This window comes from Argentina anserina, chromosome 1 (assembly GCF_933775445.1).
Source record: "Argentina anserina chromosome 1, drPotAnse1.1, whole genome shotgun sequence".
Taxonomy (NCBI): Eukaryota; Viridiplantae; Streptophyta; class Magnoliopsida; order Rosales; family Rosaceae; genus Argentina; species Argentina anserina.
In genome coordinates, this window is record NC_065872.1 from 352,283 (window position 1) to 376,589 (window position 24,307).

The window sequence follows — 24,307 nt, forward strand, 5'->3', positions numbered from 1 at the left end:
ACACTTATTTAGGATTGTTTTCAAGTTGAAAAGTTTTCATTTGTATAGAAGTATAGAACCATCAATGCAATTCCTTCATTTCTTTACACTTGCGCAAAAATTGGCAAGAATTTTCCATTCACAATTATACAGGTATGCCAAAAATAACATGTTCTGATCTCTTTCTACCCTCTATGTTCAGATACAAGAATTTTGCACCACGGATGAACTTTGCTAATTTAGCTCCTATGGCCGGGAAACACTTCCCAGCTTGTATGTCTCTGGCCTCCGAAAATATTTCCCACTTGAGATGAATATAGAACCGTTAACTTCGGACGAAGAGTCTGCCTTACTGTACATCGTTCGCCTCTATACCAGGGAACCAGATCATTAATCTGAGGATGATATCACTCCATCAGTCAGACTTGCTTCAGAATCCAGCGCATTGGAAATCAAACGTTTCCCTATCAGCTCTCTCAGAAGCAACCTCCCGTTACCCATTTCAACTTATATCCATATCTCGAAGAACTCTTGATGAAGGCTTCTGGGTTATCAGGGATGGTACAAGTGACAATGCTATCCCCATGCTGGTTTCTATTGCTGCTTATCATGAAAACTTAGTTGAAAAAGTACGGGGATTTTAGAACCTCTTGCAGATCAAAGTCACCTCTTTCTGGGAGGGGAGGAAACGTCAATTCCGGATATGCTGCTTGGAAGCTCTTAAGCAACTGGAAATAATCAGAGTTATCACAAAGTCACACAAAGGAATTTAACAGAAGTAATATAACTTTAGGATGGGGCAGCTCAGAAAAGTTTCTTATATGTCAGGGAAGAGTTAAAATCAAAGTTAAAGACTTTCAAAGCGATATAATCGAACGTGATTCTGGTTATGTATATCATAATGTTGCAAAACACCTTTCCAGATGCCAGTTCTTTTCATAATTTCATTATATCATAGTATAAAATCGAAGAAATACTTAAGAAATTGAAAGTAGCTTTTCAACTGTTTTATTGAAACTTTGGAAGTCTGTTTCTCAGTAACAAATTGTTTTTTTTTTAAAACCTTCTTCCCTAATTGTATCAAAGCACCCATAGTCAGAGAAAAGAAAAATCCAATTTCAAGAAAATAGGCATATTAACTCACATTCTCAAGTATCGGCTTGCTATATAGCTCCACAAAGTTTTCCCGCAGAATCTGATTCATTCGATCTACGTCACATGCATGTGTCCAAAAGGAGTCATGCACCCCTGCACATGGTATAAAATCTATGAGAATATAACATAATTTAACATGTTTGTGAGAAATAAACATATTTATCACAATTCAAACCACTTAAAACCAGAGACTTAACAATTTAAACCACATATTTATCCCGCTATAGAGAACTTAAAGCAGGATGTCAGCTCCAATATCTTTCTAGCAAAATTGAGTACTTTTGGAGAGAGAAGAAAAAAAGACAGTATTTATCCTCAAATTTGCGAACCATTAAATTTAGTTTTTGACGTTGAACACAATTTTTTACACTAAGACCTAAACACGATATGCGGCCACAGGCATGAGTGATCATTTCCCTGTATTATAAGAAACAAGTAAGAAGAAATTAACTTCATAGTGGAGATATCATCTACATTTTCATTTCTTGCATACAAGTGACGATATATGATTCGAAAGAGAGAAGCAGACATCACTCATCAGCACGTTGAAGCTATTTTATATATTAGCACCAATATACAGTTAAACTTTTACATTCAAAAGCACCCTGCTCTTGATACACACAATTTATGCCATTTTAATTTTCAACATGCCTCCAGTTGAAAGGTCTAACTGAATTAATGAAATCTAGTCTAATACAGAGATACAAACTACAGAGTGGAGACCAACCTGCAAAGCGTATGCCGGCATCCCTGCAGGCAAGAGCTGTCATCATCATATGTGAACCGTCAAGTGAGTGAACAAAATTTGGAGGAAATGCTGTTCTTTGTTTCCTTACATCTACCTGGAGTTCCCAGAGTATCAATATCAAATTAATTATAACAATAACAAGCTCGGAAAAAAAATAGATGGTTATGTAAGCTTACCAAGTTACTCTCCCGCTGCAAGGCCAGAACCTGAAGGGATGTTCTTATCTGCAAATCCAAGGACAGAAAAGTTGCTAAATTGTCAGGAAAAAAAAAAGTCATTGCACCATGAAAGGGGTAGTCATCCTGCGTTCAACGTTTTCCAACAGTTGTTTAATTCTATTTTAGCTTTCATTGAATCTCAAGTGGAAGAGAAACCTCTTTTTGAAGCTTTCACGAAATTCATTCCATATTGAAAACCAACCCATCAGAAAAATGTAATGCTGTTATAAAAAAATGGGCATCAGCTCAACACCAAGTGGTGTTGACCATAAGGCTGGAAAGCCTACAACTAAAAGTTGCACTAGAAACCACATCCAAAATAGATTTGAAAATGGAAGTGGAATTTCCCGTGCCAGTGCCACACAAAAGCAATGTGACCTTTGTGATGAAAAGAGTGCAAAAGTATCATAAAGAGGAACATCAACCCCTCAGCACAAGAATCCATATGCTTTTTATTTAAAAAAAATATTTGAGACTGAACCAAATGCTGATTTCTCTATGAAAGTAAATTTAATATAATCTGTCAAAACTTACAAGATGTCGTTCACTTTTACAGTATGGTTGCACAACTGGAAGACCTAGAGGAGTTGTCCAACGTACAGGCTGATTTTCTGAAGCGATTACCTGAAAAGTTTCAGATAACAACTTAAGTCTACCAGGCAGTCCACGTAGTGGCCAGAACATATGATCAGTTACTCGGTTTGTGACCAAAACAATAAAGGAAAAAAAGTACCTTGGCACAATCACCAAGCCAGCTCATTATGCCACGTGCAGCTTGGAAAATCTCTCCAAGGGCAGCCAGCGTCACCTGGAAAAATTAAATAAGTGAATATTAAGAAATGACCTGTGAAATTTGTAATTGTATACTCATGTACTATTGATAGTTTAAAAAAAATATTGGCAGTTAGGAAACCCTAATAAGATCCTGTAAACTCTATACATAAGCTACAGTTACAAAAGCATATAAAGAGCTTTAAATACAATTGATACAGAAGATCAAAACTGAGCTATAATCACTCAATCAGTTTTGATTGTGGAGAGGGAATCTCTCTAACAGATCCTTAACCTAGTAATGTATAAACCAAACATGTTAAATAGGTGAAAAAAACATTTTATATATACTAATTATCCAAATAATGAAATGAAATCCAAGAAACTATCCACTTAGTTTTCGTTCTGCAAATAATTTAAGAAGTTTTGGTATCTCTGGTTGCTTACTTTGGCTGCATAACAAGCTGCAGTGAACAATAGTCTATCATCAGTTATAAGGCCTTTCTCCTCTAATCTTCTTTTTATCTGTTCACGAGCCCCAACATAAGTAACACCATATACAGAAGTCATCACTGTCTGTTTCACCAATTTCCGATCAATCTGAAAGTTTACAAAACCAATAAATGTCAGTTGATAAACAGGCATATGATTGATAAAGAAAATAAAACACTTCATTTTATATTGCAATTTGAAATCCAGAAGAAGTAAGAAAGATCAACCTGATCGACTAAGGCTCTAGCCAATAAAGCATTTGGGCAGGTAGCTGGGTCCTTATTGCTGTCTCTTTTCATTATGTCATGTACCCTGGCAACATATACATATGCTAGATGAGTCCAATTACGTAATATTGAGTGTATCTACAGTCACAAAAAATGCAGTGTATATTGTAAGGTGTGGTAGTGAGGCACATGTTTTATGTGATATTATAGAAGGTGCATCTTCCTCACATTGTTGTGCCCGATGGTCTTTCTTAAACTTCATATTTGGTAAAACGATTCCTTAACATAACACAAAACATGGGATAGATGAGACCATTTTTTTTTTCAGAAGTTGTATACCTCACAGCTATTTCTGAGTACACATCAGCGGGTTTCTCTCCGGCAACTAAGTTGACTGCAGCTGCTTCCAACTGAATACATCATAACAAATCAATATTAAAAATAAACATCAATTAAGCAAAGTGTGTTACAGAATATGATCAAATAAGTGGAAGTCATAAACAACAAAACAAATTGAACAGTTTGCTGGTGGGAAATAATAGAAGCCAGAAGAGCTCGAAGAACTCGAATGTATGAGAATGAAAAGCACGTACAGTATCTCTTCCCAAGGCTGCATAGTGCTGTAAGCCATTGCATGAACCATCCTAAAAAAAAATTGGAGACAGCTGTTAATGCAACTCCCCAAAGAACAATAGACAACCAAAAGATCTTGAATACAAATTGAAGAAAGTAAATGACAGAGAATGAAAAATCAAGCAATGCCAAAGCTCTGACATATTCATCATGATCAGCAAGAAATTGTAAAGGCTCCCGAAAGTTACCTTGATTGCTCAAATTCTCATATTCATCATGGCCCTAAAATGCAAGGCCTTTTCCTAAAAGAAACCGAATACAATCTACTGATGCAATAAGCCGAATTCGATACAATGTTCTGGATTGCTTAGCATTCTTGTCTATGATGTTTCAAATGTGTTGTCTCTCATTCATGAGGTCTTCACACTTTTTCAAGGCTTGGTTATAGGCAAAAATTAAGATCTAGGCTTCTTGGCATTTATGTTCAAAGAGTATAATTACAGACCTACAAAAATGTTGCTACTTACAAGAAAAGCATATCAATTTGTGAAGTTTAAATAAATAAGTATCGCTTTGAATAGCAGGTAATATAAACACATATGTAACTTGGATAAACTAAAATACCCCCTTTATTTCTCCGCAGCCCAAAGAAGCATTATACCTGATGAATGGGCAAATGAGAAATGATAGTATGTGGTGATGGGCTATTTAAGGCTTCGGATAGACTGATACATGCAGCTAGGCACTGTAAAGGATCTTCAGCCGTTAACCACCACCGATTTCCATTAACAGGATTTGTTGCCGAATCAAATATATCATCAATGTGGTTATCCACGAATGCTATTCGCCCATCGTATGAAAGCTTTTCAACACCACCTGAATACAAATTTGCTAAATGGATCTTTAGCCATCGTAATCCGGACTTCCCTAATGGCCGCCCTTCAGCAAATTCAAGGACTCCACGACATAGATCAGAACTCAAGTGATTCAAATGGGGATGCATTGGGTATGCTCTGCCCCGGAAATCAAGATTGTGGGGATAATAAAAGCCATCCTCATCCTTCATTCTGCGGGCAACCTATTTCAGAATCAGTAGAACCATTATGATTTTGGTAGACTGAAATATGAAGATATATTCAATTATTCCAGAGTCATGGTCAAATCCCGTCAAAATGATTAGTCTCATAAATATGCAACCCAAACACAAGTATGACCTGTTTAATTACTATTCATTGACCACGTGTATGTATTCATGTACTAATTCAAGGCAAGTCACTAGATATTCAAGTTTTGACTAGATTAGTGACTGGCTCAACTATCAATGCATATCAACAGGCCCTCAACCTTACAAGATAAGGGATGAGACCTTACAGAGAGCTTAAGTTCAGTGTCACATCGTTGAGAATGCCTCTCTTGGTTAAGCTTCTTTGCTTTTCGTGCACTCCATCTCCATTCCTGAATTTCTGCTAAATCCTCAGATGGTGGTTTCTCTGGTACAGGTACCTACACGCCATGAATATTCAGACCAGACTAATTCTATCAGCAAAAGGAGAACATCTACATCTACCAACTGGAAATGTAAGGAAGTCGACCAACAACACCAATTATGACAAAGGAAATTGACTAACTGTCAGTTTGTCTAATTCTTTTTTTTCATCGGATCAATGAACATGACAGATATTTAAGGATAAATCTTATTCGACAATATATTAGAGATCCTTCAATCAAATTGCTATTAAATTTGGTAACTCATTTCAACGGTGCTGACACCTGCAAGTGCTCACATATCCTAAAATATATTTTCTTTTCACAAATTTCCTGTTTAGTGACAAAATTTCTAAAAGAAATAGATTCTGTGGTAAAAATTTCCAGGATTGGTTTCCCCATGATTATGACATCTTTATTTGAACCCATGCTAGACACCTCCAAAATAAGAATAACTTTGTACTATATAATGGTTAGCTTGATTAAATGCTGGAAATAGTAATGAGTGGTATGTACTATTATGCACAAGATATATATGTCCTCACATCTTCACGATCAACGAGGCCTGCAATGTTGCCACCTCTAGCCCAGATGCTCTCCACCACATTAAGAACCTTTTTATTAATCCGCCATTTGGTGCTTCCAAGCATATCGAGGGCCTGTGCACATATCAAAAGTGAATATCATTCTCATTCCGTGTAGAATGTACATGTTAAAGGACTAAACGTCGTGTATTAGTATACTATTGAATTAGCTTCTGCGCACAAATGAGGAAAAATAGTCCAGTTATAATTAATCCACTTCATTTATAGTTTATTTCGTTTAACTGTATCCCATATCATCATGGTCATTGTTCTACTCAAAAGAGTGGGGATAGGAATAAAGTCAATTCTTAACAAATGAGAAAAAGAACATGCCTTGACCTATTGCAACAAAAGAAGAAATAAGCAGTAAATGGTACTTATGTAGTTATATACCTCAAATACTTTTTGCATCTGTCTTCCAGGAATATTTCTCATTGTATCTACCTGCTTCCTAGATCCATGAGTACGCATGACATAAGAAGGTAGGAACAAATGCCCGCCCTTGTTGTATCTGGAAATATTCTCAAATATTAAAAAAAAAAAGATGTTAATGACAGCTATTGGCAGGCTTGTGATTTATCTGACACAAATATCTAAGAGACATATGTAAATAAGTTTTTTTTTTTATTTACCCTTTCCATTTTTTGGGAGGCACCAGCATTGGCACATAAGGAATCAACATATGTTTAGCCTGTCAAGAACAAAGACAAAAAGTTACTTTTTAGTTGGGCTGTGACACAAAGAGAGTAAAGGTATGATCAATATAACAATGCACGGGAGGTCAGTGCAAAAGAACAAAGACATGTTCAACACAATGCATACTTGGGAGATACACAAGCTTTAAAATGGCAGTTAGATGTCACTAGACATCACGGAAGCCAAAACAAGAGGACATATATTCCAAATCGATGTCTAAGAATGAGGAACAATTAGGTAAGCTTGGGCAATTTAACTATAAATATAAGCCAGAAAATTGACAGTATGTTATGTGTATATAACAATGCAACTATTTTCAAGTGTACTGAACATATAAACTCAAATGGAAGGAGCTATCTCAACTTACAGTTTTATCAAGTCCGGTAAGAACTAGGGGATCACATTCAATAACTCCATAGTTCTTCACAAGTTTCTGCCTGCGAGGACCAAAGAAGACATCTTATTGCAAAGGAATAATATGCCAATTTATGGTATCTGAACAAGTCCTGACTAAAAAAAGAAAATTAAATGAAACTCTGAGGAGTTATAGAATTGCATCGTGCTATATAGTTCTCAAAAGTGAACTGCTGACGGTATCTAATGGTTCGAAGACTTACCCTGGACTTTTAGCCGCAGCCTTTAATCTGTGCCTAAATGCAGGTCTAACGTCAGGTGGACCATCTGCTAACTGGTCAAGTGGAGGTTGTACATAAGCTGTTTCTGTTAATAGTTCTATCAGACGACTTCCCAGCTGAAATATGACATTACACAAATGTTAAAGAAAATGAAATCCGTAGAATAACTCAGCCATATTGAATATACACAATAGTGAAAGCAATGAGTGAGCAAACCTTAGCCTGTGTATCTCGACCCCAGGGCTTCATATCTTCTTTCTTCAGTAACTTTTGCACCTCAACCAGTCTTTTCCTTCTAAGTAAACCATTAACTCGTTTCCTTAGTATCTCCTTCTCCTTGCTCATCTCATCATCATCCGCAGCCGCAGTCTTCTTTCTCTGTAGACTTTTGGACTTCTCTAGAAAAGTATGAATCCGAACCTAGAGTTCAAAGAACATAACTTCAAATCACAATTCCACCTCACTTCAGTTTGAAAATGCTCAAAACAAGGAAATTTCGATGACACACATATATAGCATTGAGTCAAGCTCATTATAAAACAAACATGCATCTAAATTACAGACATTACCGACACTAACTGACTCACCTCCTGCTCAATAGCCATACCAATGTGCACGGCAGCCTGCACCACCTGAACACACCCATCTTGATTCCCCATCATGACCAACCCCATGAGTTTATGCATTACAATCAGGGCCATCTTATCCGCCGGCAACAGATCAATGTGGGGCGCAAACGCGGCCTTGTGCTTCTTGGTCTGCTGCGCCTTCTGCTCCTTAGCAATGGCCTCCCTGAGAGGCTCAAACCACCCCAAAAACAAAGCCTTCACATAGGGCAAGCTCGGGGCCAGCTTCTTCTCACGCATGACTCTCTCCAGGTCCTTGTACTCGTCCACCATCTTCTCCCACGCCTCCGTCTCCGCCTTAATCTGGCGGCGCCGCAGCAGATTGTACTTCCTCCGGTCGATGTCTTTGGACTCGAGCTTGAGCTCCTTGTTGGCTTTGTTGAACATTCCCTTGAGAAAGAGTGACGCAATCCATGGTGGGTCCTGGATGAAGATTCTCTGGGGTGAGTGGTGGGTGAGTTTGATGGAGTTTTCGAGGTTGTCGTGGACGGAGTCGTGGAGCTGGTGGAATTTGATTGGCTGTGGGTGGGGAGGGGGTTTGAAAGAGAGTGAGGAGGGCTTGAAGAAGAAGAGGGAGTTGGAGTTGGAGTTGCTGAAGAGGAAGTGGAGCTTGTTGTTGTTGTTGTTGGGAGGTGGTCTTTTCCAGGAGTGGGTATGAGGGCTGGGAGAGAATGAGGAGGAGGAGGCTGTGGAAGCCATTGAGAGCAATACCCAACAAGGAGAGTGAATTGGGGAGTAGGAGAAGGGTATATGAAACCTCCCTTAAACCTTCCCCTTGTCCATTTCCAAAGATATTTTCTTCTTCATTATGTTTTCGGTATTTTTAAGGAGAAATTACCAACAAGGCTTTGAATGTGAAGCAAGGCAAAGGCCCAGTTGCTTAAAATGATTGTGTAATACTAAAGACAAAGTGACAAACCCAAATATTTCTTATGGTTTAGTTGTAGAGGTCCAATTTTAGGCCTAATTCTATAAATTATGAAGCTTTGTATGGCTATCCAATCATTTTTTACCATGTCTAATGGTATAAGAGTCTTACGTATAGTAATTCTGAAATATGACGGTAAGTCTAACATGTCACCTAACACGATCACATACAGTGAGCGGTTTGATAACGTCATCTTTGAAAATTTAACTACAATTAAAAAACAAAGTTTATGATTTATTTATTTTTCAAATATGGTAACTTCTTTAAAAGTACTAAGCTGACGGCATGAAGCTGTTCTAGACTTTGTAGGACTTCTACGTAGTTCTAGCTTTGTCCATCTTCTGTAAAGCAGTGTGTCATTTTTTTCAGGAGTTAATGATTACCAGCTTAGCAATTGGTCCGTCGGTGATGCATATGAACAGATAAACCCCATTCTGAGTCTTACAAAGATTACTTGATCATCAAATATGGCTTTTTTCCTAAAACTATATAACCTAACTCCACAATCATTATTTTAAATTTGTGCCAACAACACACTAAATAGATTAGGGTTTAGGTTTTATGAGCTTGTTGTGTTCTAATTGTTTAAGTAATTAGTTGCATGTTAATTGTGCATCTTAGTGCTACGGTGCCAATCAATGAAATTGAATGAATAGTGGTGCCAAGTCTAAATGCACAAGCTGGAGCTGCTGAGCCGACATATATACCTACTCGTACCGAAGTACAAAGAACTTAAATACCATCTTTATGATTTCTTAATGCGAAATTTTTGGTTGGCGTTTCTATTATATGACATGTTTATCCTGTTGGCTAGTATTAGAAATAAAATTAATACTCAAGATAATTCATTTTTGTCAAAAACCATACCAAGTATGATGTATGTTATATATGAACGGGACGTGCTACATGTCTGTAATCTCGACCACAGATGAACTTCCCCTCTCTTTCTTGAAGCCTAATTTTGAAGCATGCTTATCATCCAATATTATCTTAACATCCCCCCAAACCCACATACACAGCACACCATCCACTAATCTCGACACTCGCCTCTGAATCAATTGATTAGCAGCATAATCATCCAATTAATTAGATATGAAAATGGTTAGGCAAGGTGATCATGCTGACATGTATAGCATTACATCTCCACGTACATACGGCTTTTATAGACGATGACTTGTCAGGTTGCCATTCCACACTTGTACAACTACTATTGGCACTGTTTCCAACAGTCAAACATCACCGGCGCCCCAATGCCTTCAACGGCAGTTAGGCACAACTTGTTTTTATCAAAATCAAATTCTACCTGCTTCATCGTTTAATCTCATATATGTAAGTTGGTGCATGCATGTTTTACTTCATTGCATTCCAACCTCTCTTATTTTCATCTCTTTCTAGTTTCCCATCACTTTGCTGTGCTCATTTGATCAACAAATTTCATAATCGTGATGGGTTTTCTTCATCATAGAACTTTCATCTGCACTTTTCTCTGTTTGATCATCATTTTCGTGGCTGCCGAGGCTGCTTCAAGCCAAGAAAATGTTCATCATCTTCAAGCAATGAGAGACAAGGCAGCGTTGGTTTCATTCATGTCCGGGATTGTTTCAGACCCTCACCATGCTCTAGAGGACTGGAATTCTAATTTGGACGATGTTCATTTTTGTAATTGGACTGGCATCAGTTGCAACAATGCCGGAAACCAAGTTGTGGAGCTTGATCTTAGTGGAAAGTCCTTAAGAGGCACTATTTCACCAGTTCTCTCTAATCTTTCTTCCTTGACCATTCTTGATTTGTCAAGCAACTTGTTCGAAGGTCACATTCCAAGAGAGCTAGGCTCTCTTTCTCAGCTCACACAGCTCAGCTTATCATCAAATCTTCTTGAAGGAAACATTGCAGCTGAGCTTGGTTTATTTCACAGATTGGTGTATCTTGATTTAGGAAGCAACCGGCTAGAGGGAGAAATTCCGATGCCGCTTTTCTGCAATCACTCATCTAATTCTCTGCAGTACATAGACTTGTCTAACAATTCTTTGAGCGGAAAAATTCCTTTATTACATGGATGTGAGCTGCAAAAACTGAGGTTTCTTCTACTTTGGTCCAATCATCTAGTTGGACAGGTTCCTGCAGCACTTTCAAACTCCTCGAAACTTGAATGGCTTGACTTAGAGTCCAACATGCTAAGTGGGGAGCTGCCATCGGAGATTATAGCGAAAATGCCACAATTGCAATACCTCTACATGTCCTACAATGACTTTGTGAGCCATGATGGTAACACTAACCTTGAACCTTTTCTTACCTCTTTAGTTAATGCCTCTAACTTTCAAGAGCTTGAATTAGCTGGGAATAACCTAGGGGGAGAGATACCGCCTATTATTGGTGATCTTTCAACCAATCTTGTACAAGTTCATTTAGATGATAATCTTCTTTATGGTTCAATCCCTCCTCACATCTCAAACCTTGTCAACCTCACCCTCTTGAACTTGTCCAGTAACCATTTGAATGGAACAATCCCATCCAAACTATGCCAAATGAGAAAGCTGGAACGGGTATACCTGTCGAACAATTCACTCTCTGGTGAGATTCCATCTGAACTAGGTGGTATTCCCCATCTAGGCCTTCTAGATTTATCGAGAAACAAGCTTTCTGGTTCAGTCCCAGATAGTTTTGAAAACCTTTCCCAGTTACGAAGGCTATTGCTCTACGACAATCAACTGACAGGGACGATACCACCAAGTCTAGGAAAGTGCATCAACTTAGAGATACTAGACCTTTCTCACAATCAAATGTCCGGGGTGATTCCTAGTGAAGTTGCAGGGTTAAGGAGCTTGAAGTTATACTTGAACTTGTCAAGTAATAACTTACATGGAGAGGTACCCATGGAGCTAAGTAAAATGGACATGGTGCTAGCAATAGACCTGTCTTCCAATAATCTTTCTGGCACAATCCCTTCGCAACTTGGGAGCTGCATTGCCCTTGAGTCTGTCAACATTTCATCAAATTCCTTACAAGGGCCTGTCCCTGAATCAATAGGAAAGTTGCCTTTTCTGCAGAAACTTGATGTATCTTCAAACCAGTTGGCTGGAGAAATACCAGAGTCTCTGGAGCAATCCTTGACTCTGAAGGAACTTAACTTCTCTTTCAACAGCTTCTCTGGGAATGTATCAAACAAAGGCGCCTTTTCTTTGCTGACTGTAGACTCTTTCCTCGGAAATGCTGGCCTCTGTGGCTCAATAAAAGGCATGCCAAGATGCAAAAAGAAGAATTCTCATCATTTGGCTATACTCTCAGTCCTGCTGTCATTGATCATCACTCCCATTTTTTGCCTAGTTGGTTACCCCCTCATGCACAGATCAAAAATCCAAAGGCACCTGGGACTTGTTAATGAAAGGGAATTGCAAGATGATGACAAAGAAGAAGGGAAAGAAGAGCATAAGTACCCGAGAATCTCATATGAGCAGCTCATTGAAGCCACAGGTGGATTCAGTGCTTCAAGCCTGATAGGTTCAGGCCGATTTGGACACGTATACAAGGGTGTTCTTCATGATAACACAGTGATTGCAGTCAAAGTTTTGGATTTGGAGACAGAAGAAGAGATTTCTGGAAGCTTTAAAAGGGAATGCCAAGTCTTGAAGAGAACCAGACACAGAAATTTGATTAGAATCATCACAACTTGCAGTAGACCGGACTTTAAGGCTCTCGTTCTGCCATTGATGTCGAATGGGAGCCTCGAGAGGCATCTTTACTCATCGTCATCAAGCCACTGTGGATTGAATCTGATCCAGCTGGTGAGCATCTGCAGTGATGTAGCTGAAGGACTTGCCTATTTGCACCACCATTCACCTGTCAGAGTTGTACACTGTGATCTCAAACCGAGCAACATTCTACTAGATGAAGACATGACAGCTTTAGTTACTGATTTTGGAATCGCAAGACTGGTTAAAGGTGAAGACGAGACTATTTCCATGATTGATTCGACATCTTTCAACTCAGCAGATGGCTTTTTATGTGGATCCATTGGCTATATAGCTCCTGGTATGTAAATTTTTTCAAAAATGATAAAATTCAAATGCACATTCTGCTAGCCAGTATTAATCAATTGGATTTTTCACTACATGCAGAGTATGGAATGGGAAAATGTGCTTCGACTCAGGGAGATGTTTTCAGCTTTGGGGTGCTTCTGCTAGAAATTGTTACAGGAAGGCGACCAACAGACGTTGAATTTCACAAAGGTTCAAGCTTACAGGAATGGATTAAAACTCAGTACCCCCAGAGGCTCGAGCCTATAGTCCAACAAGCAGTAGAAAGGTGTGCCCCAGCTTCAATGCCGAAGCAATATAACAGAATATGGGGGGATGTGATTCTGGAGTTGATTGAGATTGGTCTTATGTGCACACAGCACAATCCTTCACTGAGACCAAATATGCAGGATGTCGCTCATGAAATGAGCCGGGTGAAGGAGTACATCTCCAATCCTTCATCAGCATTGTTGATCGAAGAAGTGGACACTACGGTTGATTCAGTCTAATATTGGAATGTGATAGAACAGTTTTGTTGAAATACTTTACTAATCATTGAATTCATTTATTTCTTACTAATGGATTTTGTGGCAACTATTTCTTGAATCTGTACAAGTTATGTGGTTTAGACTAGACTTCAGTGCCTTCTGTAACTAAATAATTAGAGAAGTATATTGAGAATTCATTGTAAAAAGGAGAAAGATATTACTCTGATTCAAGAAACCAGTAAATTAAGATTTCGTACTATAGATAACCACTATAATATTTAGTATTGTGTTTGTGGCAACCAACACAGATTTGATATCCACATTCCAAAACGCATTTAGTTATCTTTCTACCTACCCTTGATATAGAATGGCCTATTTTAAGGTTAGTAGTGGAAGGTCTGGGTGCTAATATCCTAATTATCAACCAGTTCAATGAATCTAGTTAGCCATAGTTCCATACAAATAGAGAACTCTCTTTAGAAAAGTAACTGCAACATTTTGGTTTGCTTCAGATCAGAGGGTAAAGAAAAAAAAAGGGTGTCCTGTAAAAATATTTTAATACACCACACACATACATTTAAAGAAACTGTCTTTTTCTGATTGTTTTCTGTCCTCCATTTCGACTAAATTGCTACCCAATTTTCTGAGTTCTTCTGTTCCCTAGTTTTACTAATTTACTAAACCTTTTGGTACTTATTCCAATTTTCCTCTGCAACTAAACACCAGTTAGTTAGACTTTCTGGAAATACTCCTGGCACTTTTAGGAACTTGGAATCTTATGTACACAGCAGTCAATGATCAATATAAGACTATATGACTTACATGTTACAATCTGCAACAGTGAACAATTTACATCGAAGCATTCCTTGTACAATCTAAGAAGACACATTTTTTTGTCAGCACCTAGTCCATAATGCACACTATGCAAATTTAACATTCTGTATCCAAATCAAAGAATCGATCTATTGGTTCATTCACACCAGTCACTGGAGAAGACAAAGTCAGGATACTCTTACAAATTCCTTTTTTTGCAAATGCAATCTTCAAAACTGATGATACATTGATTTCATTGGTGATATGACTGCTGAATCAGAGCCAAAAATGTAGCATTGCCTGTTCAATAAAATTAAGAAACCGCAATATATCATCAACATGTCAATCAAATGGCAGCAAAAGTACAGTAAAGAAAAAAGGTCACAAACTCATACCTCTTGAACAATATGTAAGGACTTGTCATCCTGTGGAGGAGGTTGCTTAGGCTTCCAACTATGTATTTCAGACTGAATTAAGTTAAGTTGCTCGCGTATATCCCTAAACAACTTCATCTCCTCTTCTCCTGCATGACTTATTTCGTTTCTCACACTACTTCTCTCTCCCTCAAGCCGCTCTATTCTCTTCCACAACTGTTGAAATCTGGCTTGATTTTCAGTAACCGCAGCAGCCACTCTCTCCCTTGCAGTTGAATCAACAGTGGTTGTTCGACTCAACATTCTATTCTCGAGTAACTTGCCATGAAACATTTTCTTGATCCTCTCTGTCTCATCTTGAACATGCAATTCACTGATCTCATCACATGGCAAATCCTCTTTGCCAATAAATGCGTTCTTCTCACCTTCAAAAGCTTTAGAACTCTCAACACCAAACGTCAACATATCAAGCTCTTTCTTCTCCCCTTCAAAAGCTTGAGGACTGTAAAAAGCTTTAGGACTGTCCAAGGTTTTAGGACTGCATTCATAGCTCTGTGGAACTTCAAAGACATCATGGATGCCAGTTGAGCATGAAGTACTTGTAATTGTCTCCCTTTTCTGCACATTTTCATTACGATTAACTCGATCCAGGGTAGCAATAATATCTTCACCTTCTGTATCATTGGATGTGCTTGGGATTACTTTCGGAATTGGAGGTAACGAACATGTCCTAGCTGGACCCTTCAAAATTACAGATTTTCCTCTACTACCAGAATCTTTACAATCTGATATCTCTTTCACTCGGTCGTCTAACTTCTTAATCTGTTCCCAAATCGAATTGAGGTTGCCACTGGAAGCATTCCTCGGTTTCCTCTCCGTATCAAGGCCCTGGAAAGTAACTTCCTTGTCCACCTTTCTGTCCCCCTTTTTCATCGCAGACTCTGGTTTTGGTATCATGGGTTTTTCTTTTGGTACATATTCACTCTCTCTTTCGATAGAGCATTTCTTGTTGAGGAAATCCTGAAGCTCAAGTGGAGGCAGAGAATTGATTCTTCTAATTGTCCCACTAACACCACTCCCTTCCCCAGAATCACCTCTTTGCTGCAACAAGTTTTCCGGATACACATTTTCGGCAGTACCTAATTCAGTACTGACACCCAGGCTCAAGAGTTTGTACCTATAAGCCTGAAGCTGAAACTCCAAAGAAGCAATTTCCATTTCCTTCTGATAAATTAGATCCTCGAAAATCGCTAGAGCTTCCTCAGCATGACAGATCTTTTCCTCGGCCAGTCTTTTGTATTGATTGGCCTCCATCTTCATAGCAGACTTCTCACCTTGCAGACGCAGTATCATTGATAGAGCTTCATCAGCTGCAGTAGATGAAGCTTCTCTTTCCTGATCAAGATCAGCATAAAGCTTCTGCAGAAGGTGTTGTTGAGACTTGAGCGCTTCAGTCAGCGCTGTTATATCAGTCTCAGGCATCCCAAATGACTCTGCCATCTCAGCTAGTTATGATTCAATGTTGCAGCAATTCTAGAATCAAATGCAATGCCATCAGCTATCAAGAATCAAAAACATTGCTTCAGAATTAATATTTGACATAGATTGTGTTGATTATGGCATTAAATTTCAAATCATCATATTGAAAAACTGGATTATAAATTTATAATGTTACCTGGTGGGATGTGCTCTCAGAGCAAAACACAGTTGAAAAAAATCGCTGCCAAAGATTCACTCTTGTGAGATATTGAGCCAGAAACGACAAGAAGAACAACACGAGCGCAGAAACGAACAATTTGAAGACATGCAAGATTCTAAACAAAACATCAAATCCAACAAAATCGAACTTTTTCGGATCTATAATGAATACAAAATCAGAAACAGCAACGAAGGCTCTGAGTTCCTTCCTAGAATTCTAGAGCATATATATAAATGATATAATAACATGGAAATGACCAAGGAAAATGCATTACATACCAAAGATTAAATATTTCGTCGTCTATTCATCACAAAGCTTTACGTTTGTTTTGCCTTCCTTAAAAAGCAGCACTGGTTTGGCAACATTATCTGAAACAGAAGGAACGCATTGAATGAATAGGAAGAACAGAACTGTCTTTCCTTTTTTGTTTTCTCTATGAAAACGAGGTGTATGAACCTAAACACATGAAACCCAAAACGGGGTCGTATTACATCGTGTTTACAGCTCCAGCATGGCCATCGATTGGAGGCCTTAATCTGATTTCTTAATCATGTCGAGGTGGGCCTCTACGTGTTCCTTTTCTCCCGCAACCGCTATCTCAGGGGCCATTTATATGTTTCAAAAAGTCGTTGGTGGCAGTTCTAACGGCTACAAATCAGAATATGGTCCCACCGGGATCGGCAGCAGTAGTCGACTGGTTGCCGATGGCCGACCATCTCTTATATATATGTCTCGTCAACTATATATGCTTTCCTTCTTTATCTATTTGGCTAGAGCTCTGGATGAGTCGAACTATACTATTTTAACCATCATCATAATCATAAACGAGAATCCAATAGACATTATGGTTATAGAATTATAGTAACACACCCTGGAATGTGGTGATAGAAAACACAACCTAGAATCTGGATTTGGGATTTAGAACACAGCGCAGAGTATGGAATTGAGTGACTTAAAGCTCTGGTCTTCTTTCGGTCCATTGTCATGCACAAGCAATATTGATGTGTTATGACCAAATCATCAAGGGAAGAGACAGGTTCTTTTGCTAGTGTTATTATTTTGTTGAATCATTCATTGTACCCCATGAAAGAGCCAGGATATTCCGGCAAATGATATTCTGATTTTTTGGGGAGCCACATTGCACAAGCGTGGTTGACATACTCATTAATGGACAGCAGAGTGGAAGAGAAAAAAGGAAAACAATTCAAGCAATGAATAAGGTAGGGGCGAGGAGAGCTTGGTCATAAACTCGATTGTATACGAAATTTAAGTTTGGGGTGTTGAGAATTGATTGCTTTCCATGCCCAATTGATTTGATTTTGTCCCCGCAACAGACTCTGATTATTGCAATGCTGAGGACGGTGCCGTCCAGGGAGTGAAAGTCCAACTGAATAGTCTATGAGGAGAAGGAAATCCTAATGATGTATGAAGTTGAAGATGACAGTTTACCATAACGCATAAATACTCCAAGTATATCGAGATAGTAATGTACGCAAGTGGCAAATGATGTAAGATTAGGCAAAACTTATAAGCATCATCAGCTTAGCTGAATGTGGCCGTGGATTTTGACTACCAATGTCAGCATGATGCTTAAAAGGATAAAACACTAACATGAACATTAGCCACAACACTCAACGCAAGCAAATCCTCAGGTTGATGGAATGTAATTTTGAAACACCTTTCAAACAAAGAAACATTTTTTCAAGATAATGACAGAAGCTGTGCAGAAATCACATTACTCTACAAGCCGAACTAGAAACCAGATTATTTGCCTTCTGGTCTGTGCATAAATTACATTGTTCTACAAGCTGAACTACCACTCAATCCTACTTAATTCTACTGGCTCTAGGTTGTGTGATAGCTCCCAAAATGCATGGTACATACATGAGCAACTTAGCTTTGAGATTTGTCCCATTTTAATCCACAGGAACCTCAACCTCCATCTTCAAAGAAGAGTTTCCAAGAGTCTGTAAACAATGAGGGATTAGTGTTTTCTCATAAATAACCGGACATAAATTCCTCCTGCATCTTATTACATGAATCTAACTTAATGTACAAATTACAGACATCCAAACAAGAGCAGAACGTCCCATCTCCTAATATGAATAGAGGTGTTTTGAAATGCAAGGTCAGTTGATAAATAATTCAAAGTGTCTGAAAAGGCCAAACAGAAAATTTCAATAAAGTTGCTGCAAAACCTTTGCTAATTCTGGAACTGAAGCACTCACGAAGTTTACTAATAAATAGAAAAGGTAGGTCAACAAAACTGCAAATTGATAAGAAAATAATTAAAGCTGAAAAACATGCCTACTTCTTGAGATATTAAACATTACATTAAGGTTTTGTCACATACGAATCATCTCTGTATCTGTCTGTGCCTATAACCTAGGACTGGTGCAAGGGCAAGCTATTACTTCTAGTTGAGGGCATATGCTTGGAATTCATATATGAGAAGGAATATGAAGATTCAGAGTCTTATGTCCCATAATTCAATCCATGTTCCCATGCACATGGCAGAAACATTTATCTAGAAACTCTGTTTATCAACAACATCTATATTCATTGTATCTATAAGACTATAACCAGTGTACTAATCCAGATATATAAGATAATCAGCTAATCAAGCAACTGTTAAGATGAAACAAGGAAAGAAGAGCTATGTCACACTGACATATGACCTGTATCAATATTCAATAATCATGTGCATCAACTGAAATATATGAGTTATATTAGGTACATTACCTTCACAAAGTCAGATATGGTTAGTGAAGATTCCTTTGTATAGCCTGATTCCTCGAGGACATGGGTCAATACTTGCTGTAGAAAAATGCACACAAACACATCAAACACGCAACAAAAAGCTCCACAAAAGTTCGAATGAGAACAACTTGTTAGAAATAAAAGTGAATTTTTCAATTACCAAAAATGTTATATGGATGTAATATTGGAAGATACTTTCAAGAAGGCAATTAATCTGCAGAGAGCGCATACTACTTTGAGTTCAGTACTGTTTTCGCCTGTTTGGCATATGAACCAATTTTTTAATCCTTCATGAAACCAAAACTGACTCCCTAGGAAAAAACAAGATTATTATAGACTGATAGCTTCAAAAGAGAAGCTAATATGTTAGGCGATTAAACATGTTCCAGCTAACTTGTACTACATGCTCTTCTGTAGAGCAACTTGTTTAAGCTAAGTACTAATCCCATCTACCACTTCCTTTATAATTGAATAACGCACTCTAGTGAGAATGTAATCAAAGTATGTATGAAGCCTAAAATTTAAAAGGCAAATCCTTGTCAGCTGTACTACATTATAAATTGAAATATGCATCAAGCAATCCATGCAAGAAATAAAGTAGCCAGAAACCGTTTTTGGATAATGACCAACCTCCCTCTGTTGCTCAGATATGAACTGTCCTGTCAAATCCCGTAAAACATCCAGCATGTCATTGAACGTGACTTTACCGTTGTTATCGGAATCATACACCTTGAATATAACTACAAACAGATGAACAAACCAAACTGCACTTCAGAAACATGGAAGTAACAATCTTATAGTTCTAAAAGTGAGTTATTGATGTCGAAGTTTACACTCAATCTTTTGCTGCAAGCTTGCACGAGAACTGAATGCTGACAAGAATGCTACGAATTCCTTAAAGTTCAATCCATCCAAGACCTTCAACAATCTCTGCAAGATTTGAATGACATTGCACATTATCCTATTTTCACACAGAAAACTTACATGCATGAAGTAAAATAATTATAAGCTGATTGCATATCAATTGTGAAACGAGTAGATCCAACACACGTGTATGCTATCAGATTCAATACAAGCATCAATCTTTGAAATTTTACTACTCCCAGATCACAAAAGATTTAACCTTTCTTTGGGGAAAAGGCATACCTGAGAGAGAGGATTGACTGCAAATTCAGGTACGGACAAGAACTCGTCGGCGGAGATGAAACCTCCGCCGCTGCGATCGAGCTGACAGAATCTCTGATACAGAGAAACTATCTCCTGCTGCGAAACTAGACGAGACAGACAGAGATCAAAGTCAAATGGGAATCCTAAGGTTCATGATTCACTGATAAACTTAAGGAAGAGCGAGAGATTGTTGGGCAGTTACATGTGTGATTGCAGTGTTGCTGTACTTCTTCGATGTCGTACTGCGTGAGCATGGACGATGTGTTGCCCATGGTGCCGCCCAAGTCTAAGCACTCCAAAACCAACATTGAACCCACTTATAAAGTTTCACAACCTTGTAAGTTACGTGCTTTTCTTTCCAATTTTTTCTAGGACTTATGACGTCAATATATATGTTATGTACCAAAAAAAAGAAAGATATACTAAAACGAAAATAATGAACTCTAACTCGAATGATCAACACCTTCAAACCCTATACTTTGCTAGTGAAATAAGATGCAATTGCGAGATGAAGTGAATAATTTACTTATGATAAAAACCGTAAAAAGTATATATAATATTGTAGTATATAATGTACTATTGCATATTATATATACTTTTTACGGTTTTTATCATAAGTAAATTGAATATTTTAAATCACTGACTAGTAGTGTATCATTCTCTCGCATATGATATATTTATAGATTTGTTCTCGAATATGACCGGCTATAGTCTATTAGTCTTTAACATGATGCATTCATGTTCTTACAAATGCATGATTTTGCCGAGCAATGGGATTACACACATCTATAACAACAGATGAATTAGTCATTAGTGATAACAAGTAGTTAGTAAAACAAAAATTAGATGATTTAAACTAGCCAAACATCATGCTATATGCATATAAATATGATTTATCCGCCGATATTAACTTGTGCGGATTTTTCACTTATTCCACATTTACTAATACCAAACATGAAAAGAAGCCATTCTTAATACTAAATTCACTGTATTCTCATCTTGCTCGTAACTAATTGCTTTGGTAAGTTGTTAGCTTTACATTTATTTTTATTAGTAAATAAAAATTGTTGCTATTTAATGCGTATTTCAAGGAAGACCCAAAAGAAATTACCGGGAATTTTACCGGGAATCCTTGGGATAAAAAAAATGAAGAGCCGGTGGAGGGGGTAAAGCTCAGAAGCTCAGAAGTCAGAACTCGATTCGTTAAGCCATTGAGGCCAGCAAAACTACTCCTCGCGTTCTCAGGTTGCACATCTCAACTCTCGTCTTTGTTTTTAATGTTATTCTTGTCTTGGTTTCTTCATTCCGACCAAACAATTCAGAGTACCGTATCTTTGCAAATCGGTCCTTCTGCTTTCTATTCCCATATATAGAATTCCCAGTTTATGGTCATTGAAGACGAAATACGCAATACTTCTGAAAATAACGTTTACCCATGTTTAGTTTACTGAAGAATTTGTTGGATACTATTGCGAGTTCAGAATCATGAATCAAATTGTGATCTCCTTGTTACATATTGCTTGATTGTGATTCTATTGGTGATGCATAATATGGGCATGTGATATTGGTTTTGAATTTAGCAGGAATTTTGTGGCAGCAGCGGGTTCGTGCTCTTTTTGAGGTCACAGTTGAACAATGGTGTGTGTATGATCCTCTTTATTGCTTTAAACAATTATGTTGAGTGTTAATATGTATGAGTAGAATGAGAACCTGAGGTTAGTTAAGTTGCTTGGGGCCATTTTGTTTTCTTACCCAAAAATTTACTTGCTTAGAGTTGTTCTGAACATCTAGTTGACATTCAGTTGCTATTAAAACTACATAAAACAAGACAGTGAGTTCAATTAACGTCCCATGGGTCTCCTGGTATGGGAAGAAGCTAGTGTTGTTACTTATGTAACAGAATATGATGTCTCCTCCTTTATGTAGTTTCTCGTGTAAAGCCTTGTTATTGGCTATATGTTACACAAATGGGCCTATCAAACCTTCTTTGTACGAAGAGGATTGGACTTTTCCTTTCGGAAAAAAGAGCAACTTGAGAAAACTTGAAAGGATGTTTCAGAAAACAACTTGAATCAGACTATGGCAGTTTAAAAGATTATAAAGCTTGTGGATATGGTCCGATGCTGAGGGCCCTTTGGTCTCTGTGCATGGAGATTTATTTAGCTGATCTTTTGTTATCTCTTTTGTGTTATAATTAGAAAACAAAAAAAATTGTTGAAAATTGTCTGTAGCCTGTAATGGTCAAGGTAATTGTTGTTTTTGGACTCTAAACTGTCGTTCACTTGGTGGGAAACTATATCCTGATTAGTGACATCCTTTTCCCAGGCCATGTATATCCGTGTGAAGCGTAGTAAGACAACGTACTTCATCCAGTGTGAACCAACTGAGACAATTTTAGATATTAAGCAGAAATTGCAAAACCTTATTGATCAACCGGCAAATGATCAGCGCTTGATCCTAGTCAGTACTGGGGAAGTACTGGAAGATTCAAAGACATTGGCAGACCAGAAGGTACCATACAACCTTTACATATTACTTGAGTTGATTATCATTGTTCCTCTGTCTCTGTCTCTGTCTCTGTCTCTCTCTCTCTCTCTCTCTCTGCAACTATATTTCATTCCTGTGTTGTGACCTATTTCTAGTTAATGATCAACTGAGCACTCGATATGTAGATCTACCATAATTGTAAATCGGTTTTCCTTTCTGCTCTTTCCAGGTGGAAAATGATGGCATTGTTGCACTGACCTTGAGAAAGGGTATGGTCTTCTATCTTTTTATAATTTGGTCATTGACTTTTGCAAATATGACTCATAGAATAGATAGTAATTTTTTTCCTCTCAAAGAAAAATAAAGATAGTAGTTGCAGTTTAATTGATTGTACTGGTATATGCACGGTTCTTTTCAGTTGTGCCATCATGTTGACTTGAGTCTGTTTGTAAGCAAAGGTTTGATGCTTGGATTATGATTCTGTGCACAGGGAAGAAATATAGCTATATATAGCTAAATTTGGTTAATTATTTTCTTTGTTATTTGTAACCTAAGTTCAGTCCAAGCTCGTATTTAGAGATGTTTATCCAGTTCTTTTGAGTTGTTTGTGGTTTATATGGATCAAACCAATGGGTGAATACTGATACCGGTGTGTCAGAGCCACCTTTGTGGATGATGCACCTGTGTGTTTCTTTGCGCTTTATATAGTCAACCTTCCCATGGAGTAGCAGTGTGAGTTACAGATGCATTTTCTTTGTCGTTATAAAAAATTATTATGATAATCTTTGAGTATTCCATATCAATGCATATAGTTATTATTAGTTCTCGACTGACAATTCATATAATAGCTTTCTGATATATCTATTAATCATGTTTTAACCTCTTATAATGAGTGTATAGACTACTCGCAGTTTGTAGTACTAGTGCTCTATCCTTGAAAGTTAAACAAAGGCCTGGGATTTATATCTGTAAATTCCTTTAGGTCCCTAGACTCGGAATGCATTATATGCTCTGAAATTTAACTGACAGGTGCATTGTGTAGATATTTTCTCAACTTGTGTTTGTTTCCGAACAACATTTTAAAAGTTTTCTCGGTTGTTTTCAGATGACGATGAGTTTGAAGAAGTGAACATTGTACGACCAGATGACTTCTACCAATCTCATGACGCAGATGCAGGCAATTGGTGAAGTTAGAATATTTCTCTCGGAAAGTCTAACTCGCCGAAAGCTTCAGCACGTCAAGTGTAGATCTCAGTTATTTACACCTCTTCCATCAGTCCTCTGCTTGTATTATTTCGTGCTTAGTTATTGTGGGAGAATCACGATAAATGATAAACATTCTAAAGTTTTGTAGATGATTGGATGCTTTGAAATAAGCAAAACATATAC

General features: G+C 37.8%; 5 protein-coding genes across 7 annotated transcripts; 2 read left to right on the top strand and 3 right to left on the bottom strand.

Annotated features, from left to right (window-relative positions):
* Nucleotides 1-55: 55 nt before the first annotated feature.
* Nucleotides 56-8,911, bottom strand: LOC126794581 (DNA-directed RNA polymerase 3, chloroplastic). The gene is made up of 19 exons (XM_050521341.1): nt 8,151-8,911; nt 7,780-7,983; nt 7,546-7,679; nt 7,296-7,365; nt 6,865-6,923; nt 6,626-6,743; nt 6,194-6,307; nt 5,535-5,666; nt 4,825-5,241; nt 4,184-4,234; nt 3,930-4,000; nt 3,591-3,675; nt 3,319-3,471; nt 2,834-2,908; nt 2,635-2,724; nt 2,059-2,106; nt 1,862-1,976; nt 1,124-1,227; nt 56-707 (listed from the first exon to the last, which is right to left on the bottom strand). Exons 1-19 carry the CDS (start codon nt 8,886-8,888, stop codon nt 597-599), a joined length of 2,889 nt encoding a protein of 962 aa, XP_050377298.1. The 5' UTR covers nt 8,889-8,911; the 3' UTR covers nt 56-596.
* A 1,762-nt stretch (nt 8,912-10,673) lies between these two features.
* On the top strand, nt 10,674-13,721 carry LOC126794591 (putative leucine-rich repeat receptor-like serine/threonine-protein kinase At2g24130). The gene is made up of 2 exons (XM_050521350.1): nt 10,674-13,146; nt 13,233-13,721. The coding sequence occupies exons 1-2, from the start codon at nt 10,674-10,676 to the stop codon at nt 13,637-13,639; spliced, it is 2,880 nt and encodes a 959-aa protein (XP_050377307.1). The 3' UTR covers nt 13,640-13,721.
* A 690-nt stretch (nt 13,722-14,411) lies between these two features.
* On the bottom strand, nt 14,412-16,329 carry LOC126794641 (uncharacterized). The gene is made up of 2 exons (XM_050521406.1): nt 14,827-16,329; nt 14,412-14,731 (listed from the first exon to the last, which is right to left on the bottom strand). Exons 1-2 carry the CDS (start codon nt 16,303-16,305, stop codon nt 14,708-14,710), a joined length of 1,503 nt encoding a protein of 500 aa, XP_050377363.1. The 5' UTR covers nt 16,306-16,329; the 3' UTR covers nt 14,412-14,707.
* Nucleotides 16,330-18,141: 1,812 nt separating this feature from the next.
* On the bottom strand, nt 18,142-20,731 carry LOC126794651 (uncharacterized). Its single transcript, XM_050521417.1, has 6 exons — nt 20,634-20,731; nt 20,411-20,535; nt 20,098-20,194; nt 19,895-20,004; nt 19,247-19,321; nt 18,142-18,471 (listed from the first exon to the last, which is right to left on the bottom strand). Exons 1-6 carry the CDS (start codon nt 20,701-20,703, stop codon nt 18,421-18,423), a joined length of 528 nt encoding a protein of 175 aa, XP_050377374.1. The 5' UTR covers nt 20,704-20,731; the 3' UTR covers nt 18,142-18,420.
* Nucleotides 20,732-21,570: 839 nt separating this feature from the next.
* Nucleotides 21,571-24,281, top strand: LOC126794662 (uncharacterized). 3 transcript variants are annotated; one of them, XM_050521427.1, is made up of 5 exons: nt 21,571-21,676; nt 22,015-22,069; nt 22,757-22,942; nt 23,148-23,187; nt 24,024-24,255. In XM_050521427.1, exons 2-5 carry the CDS (start codon nt 22,067-22,069, stop codon nt 24,104-24,106), a joined length of 312 nt encoding a protein of 103 aa, XP_050377384.1. In that variant the 5' UTR covers nt 21,571-21,676; nt 22,015-22,066; the 3' UTR covers nt 24,107-24,255. The 3 variants fall into 3 exon arrangements, with proteins under 3 accessions (XP_050377384.1, XP_050377391.1, XP_050377399.1); XM_050521434.1 differs by having other exon boundaries at nt 21,590-21,676; nt 22,012-22,069; nt 24,024-24,281; XM_050521442.1 differs by having other exon boundaries at nt 21,599-21,647; nt 24,024-24,281.
* Nucleotides 24,282-24,307: the final 26 nt, after the last annotated feature.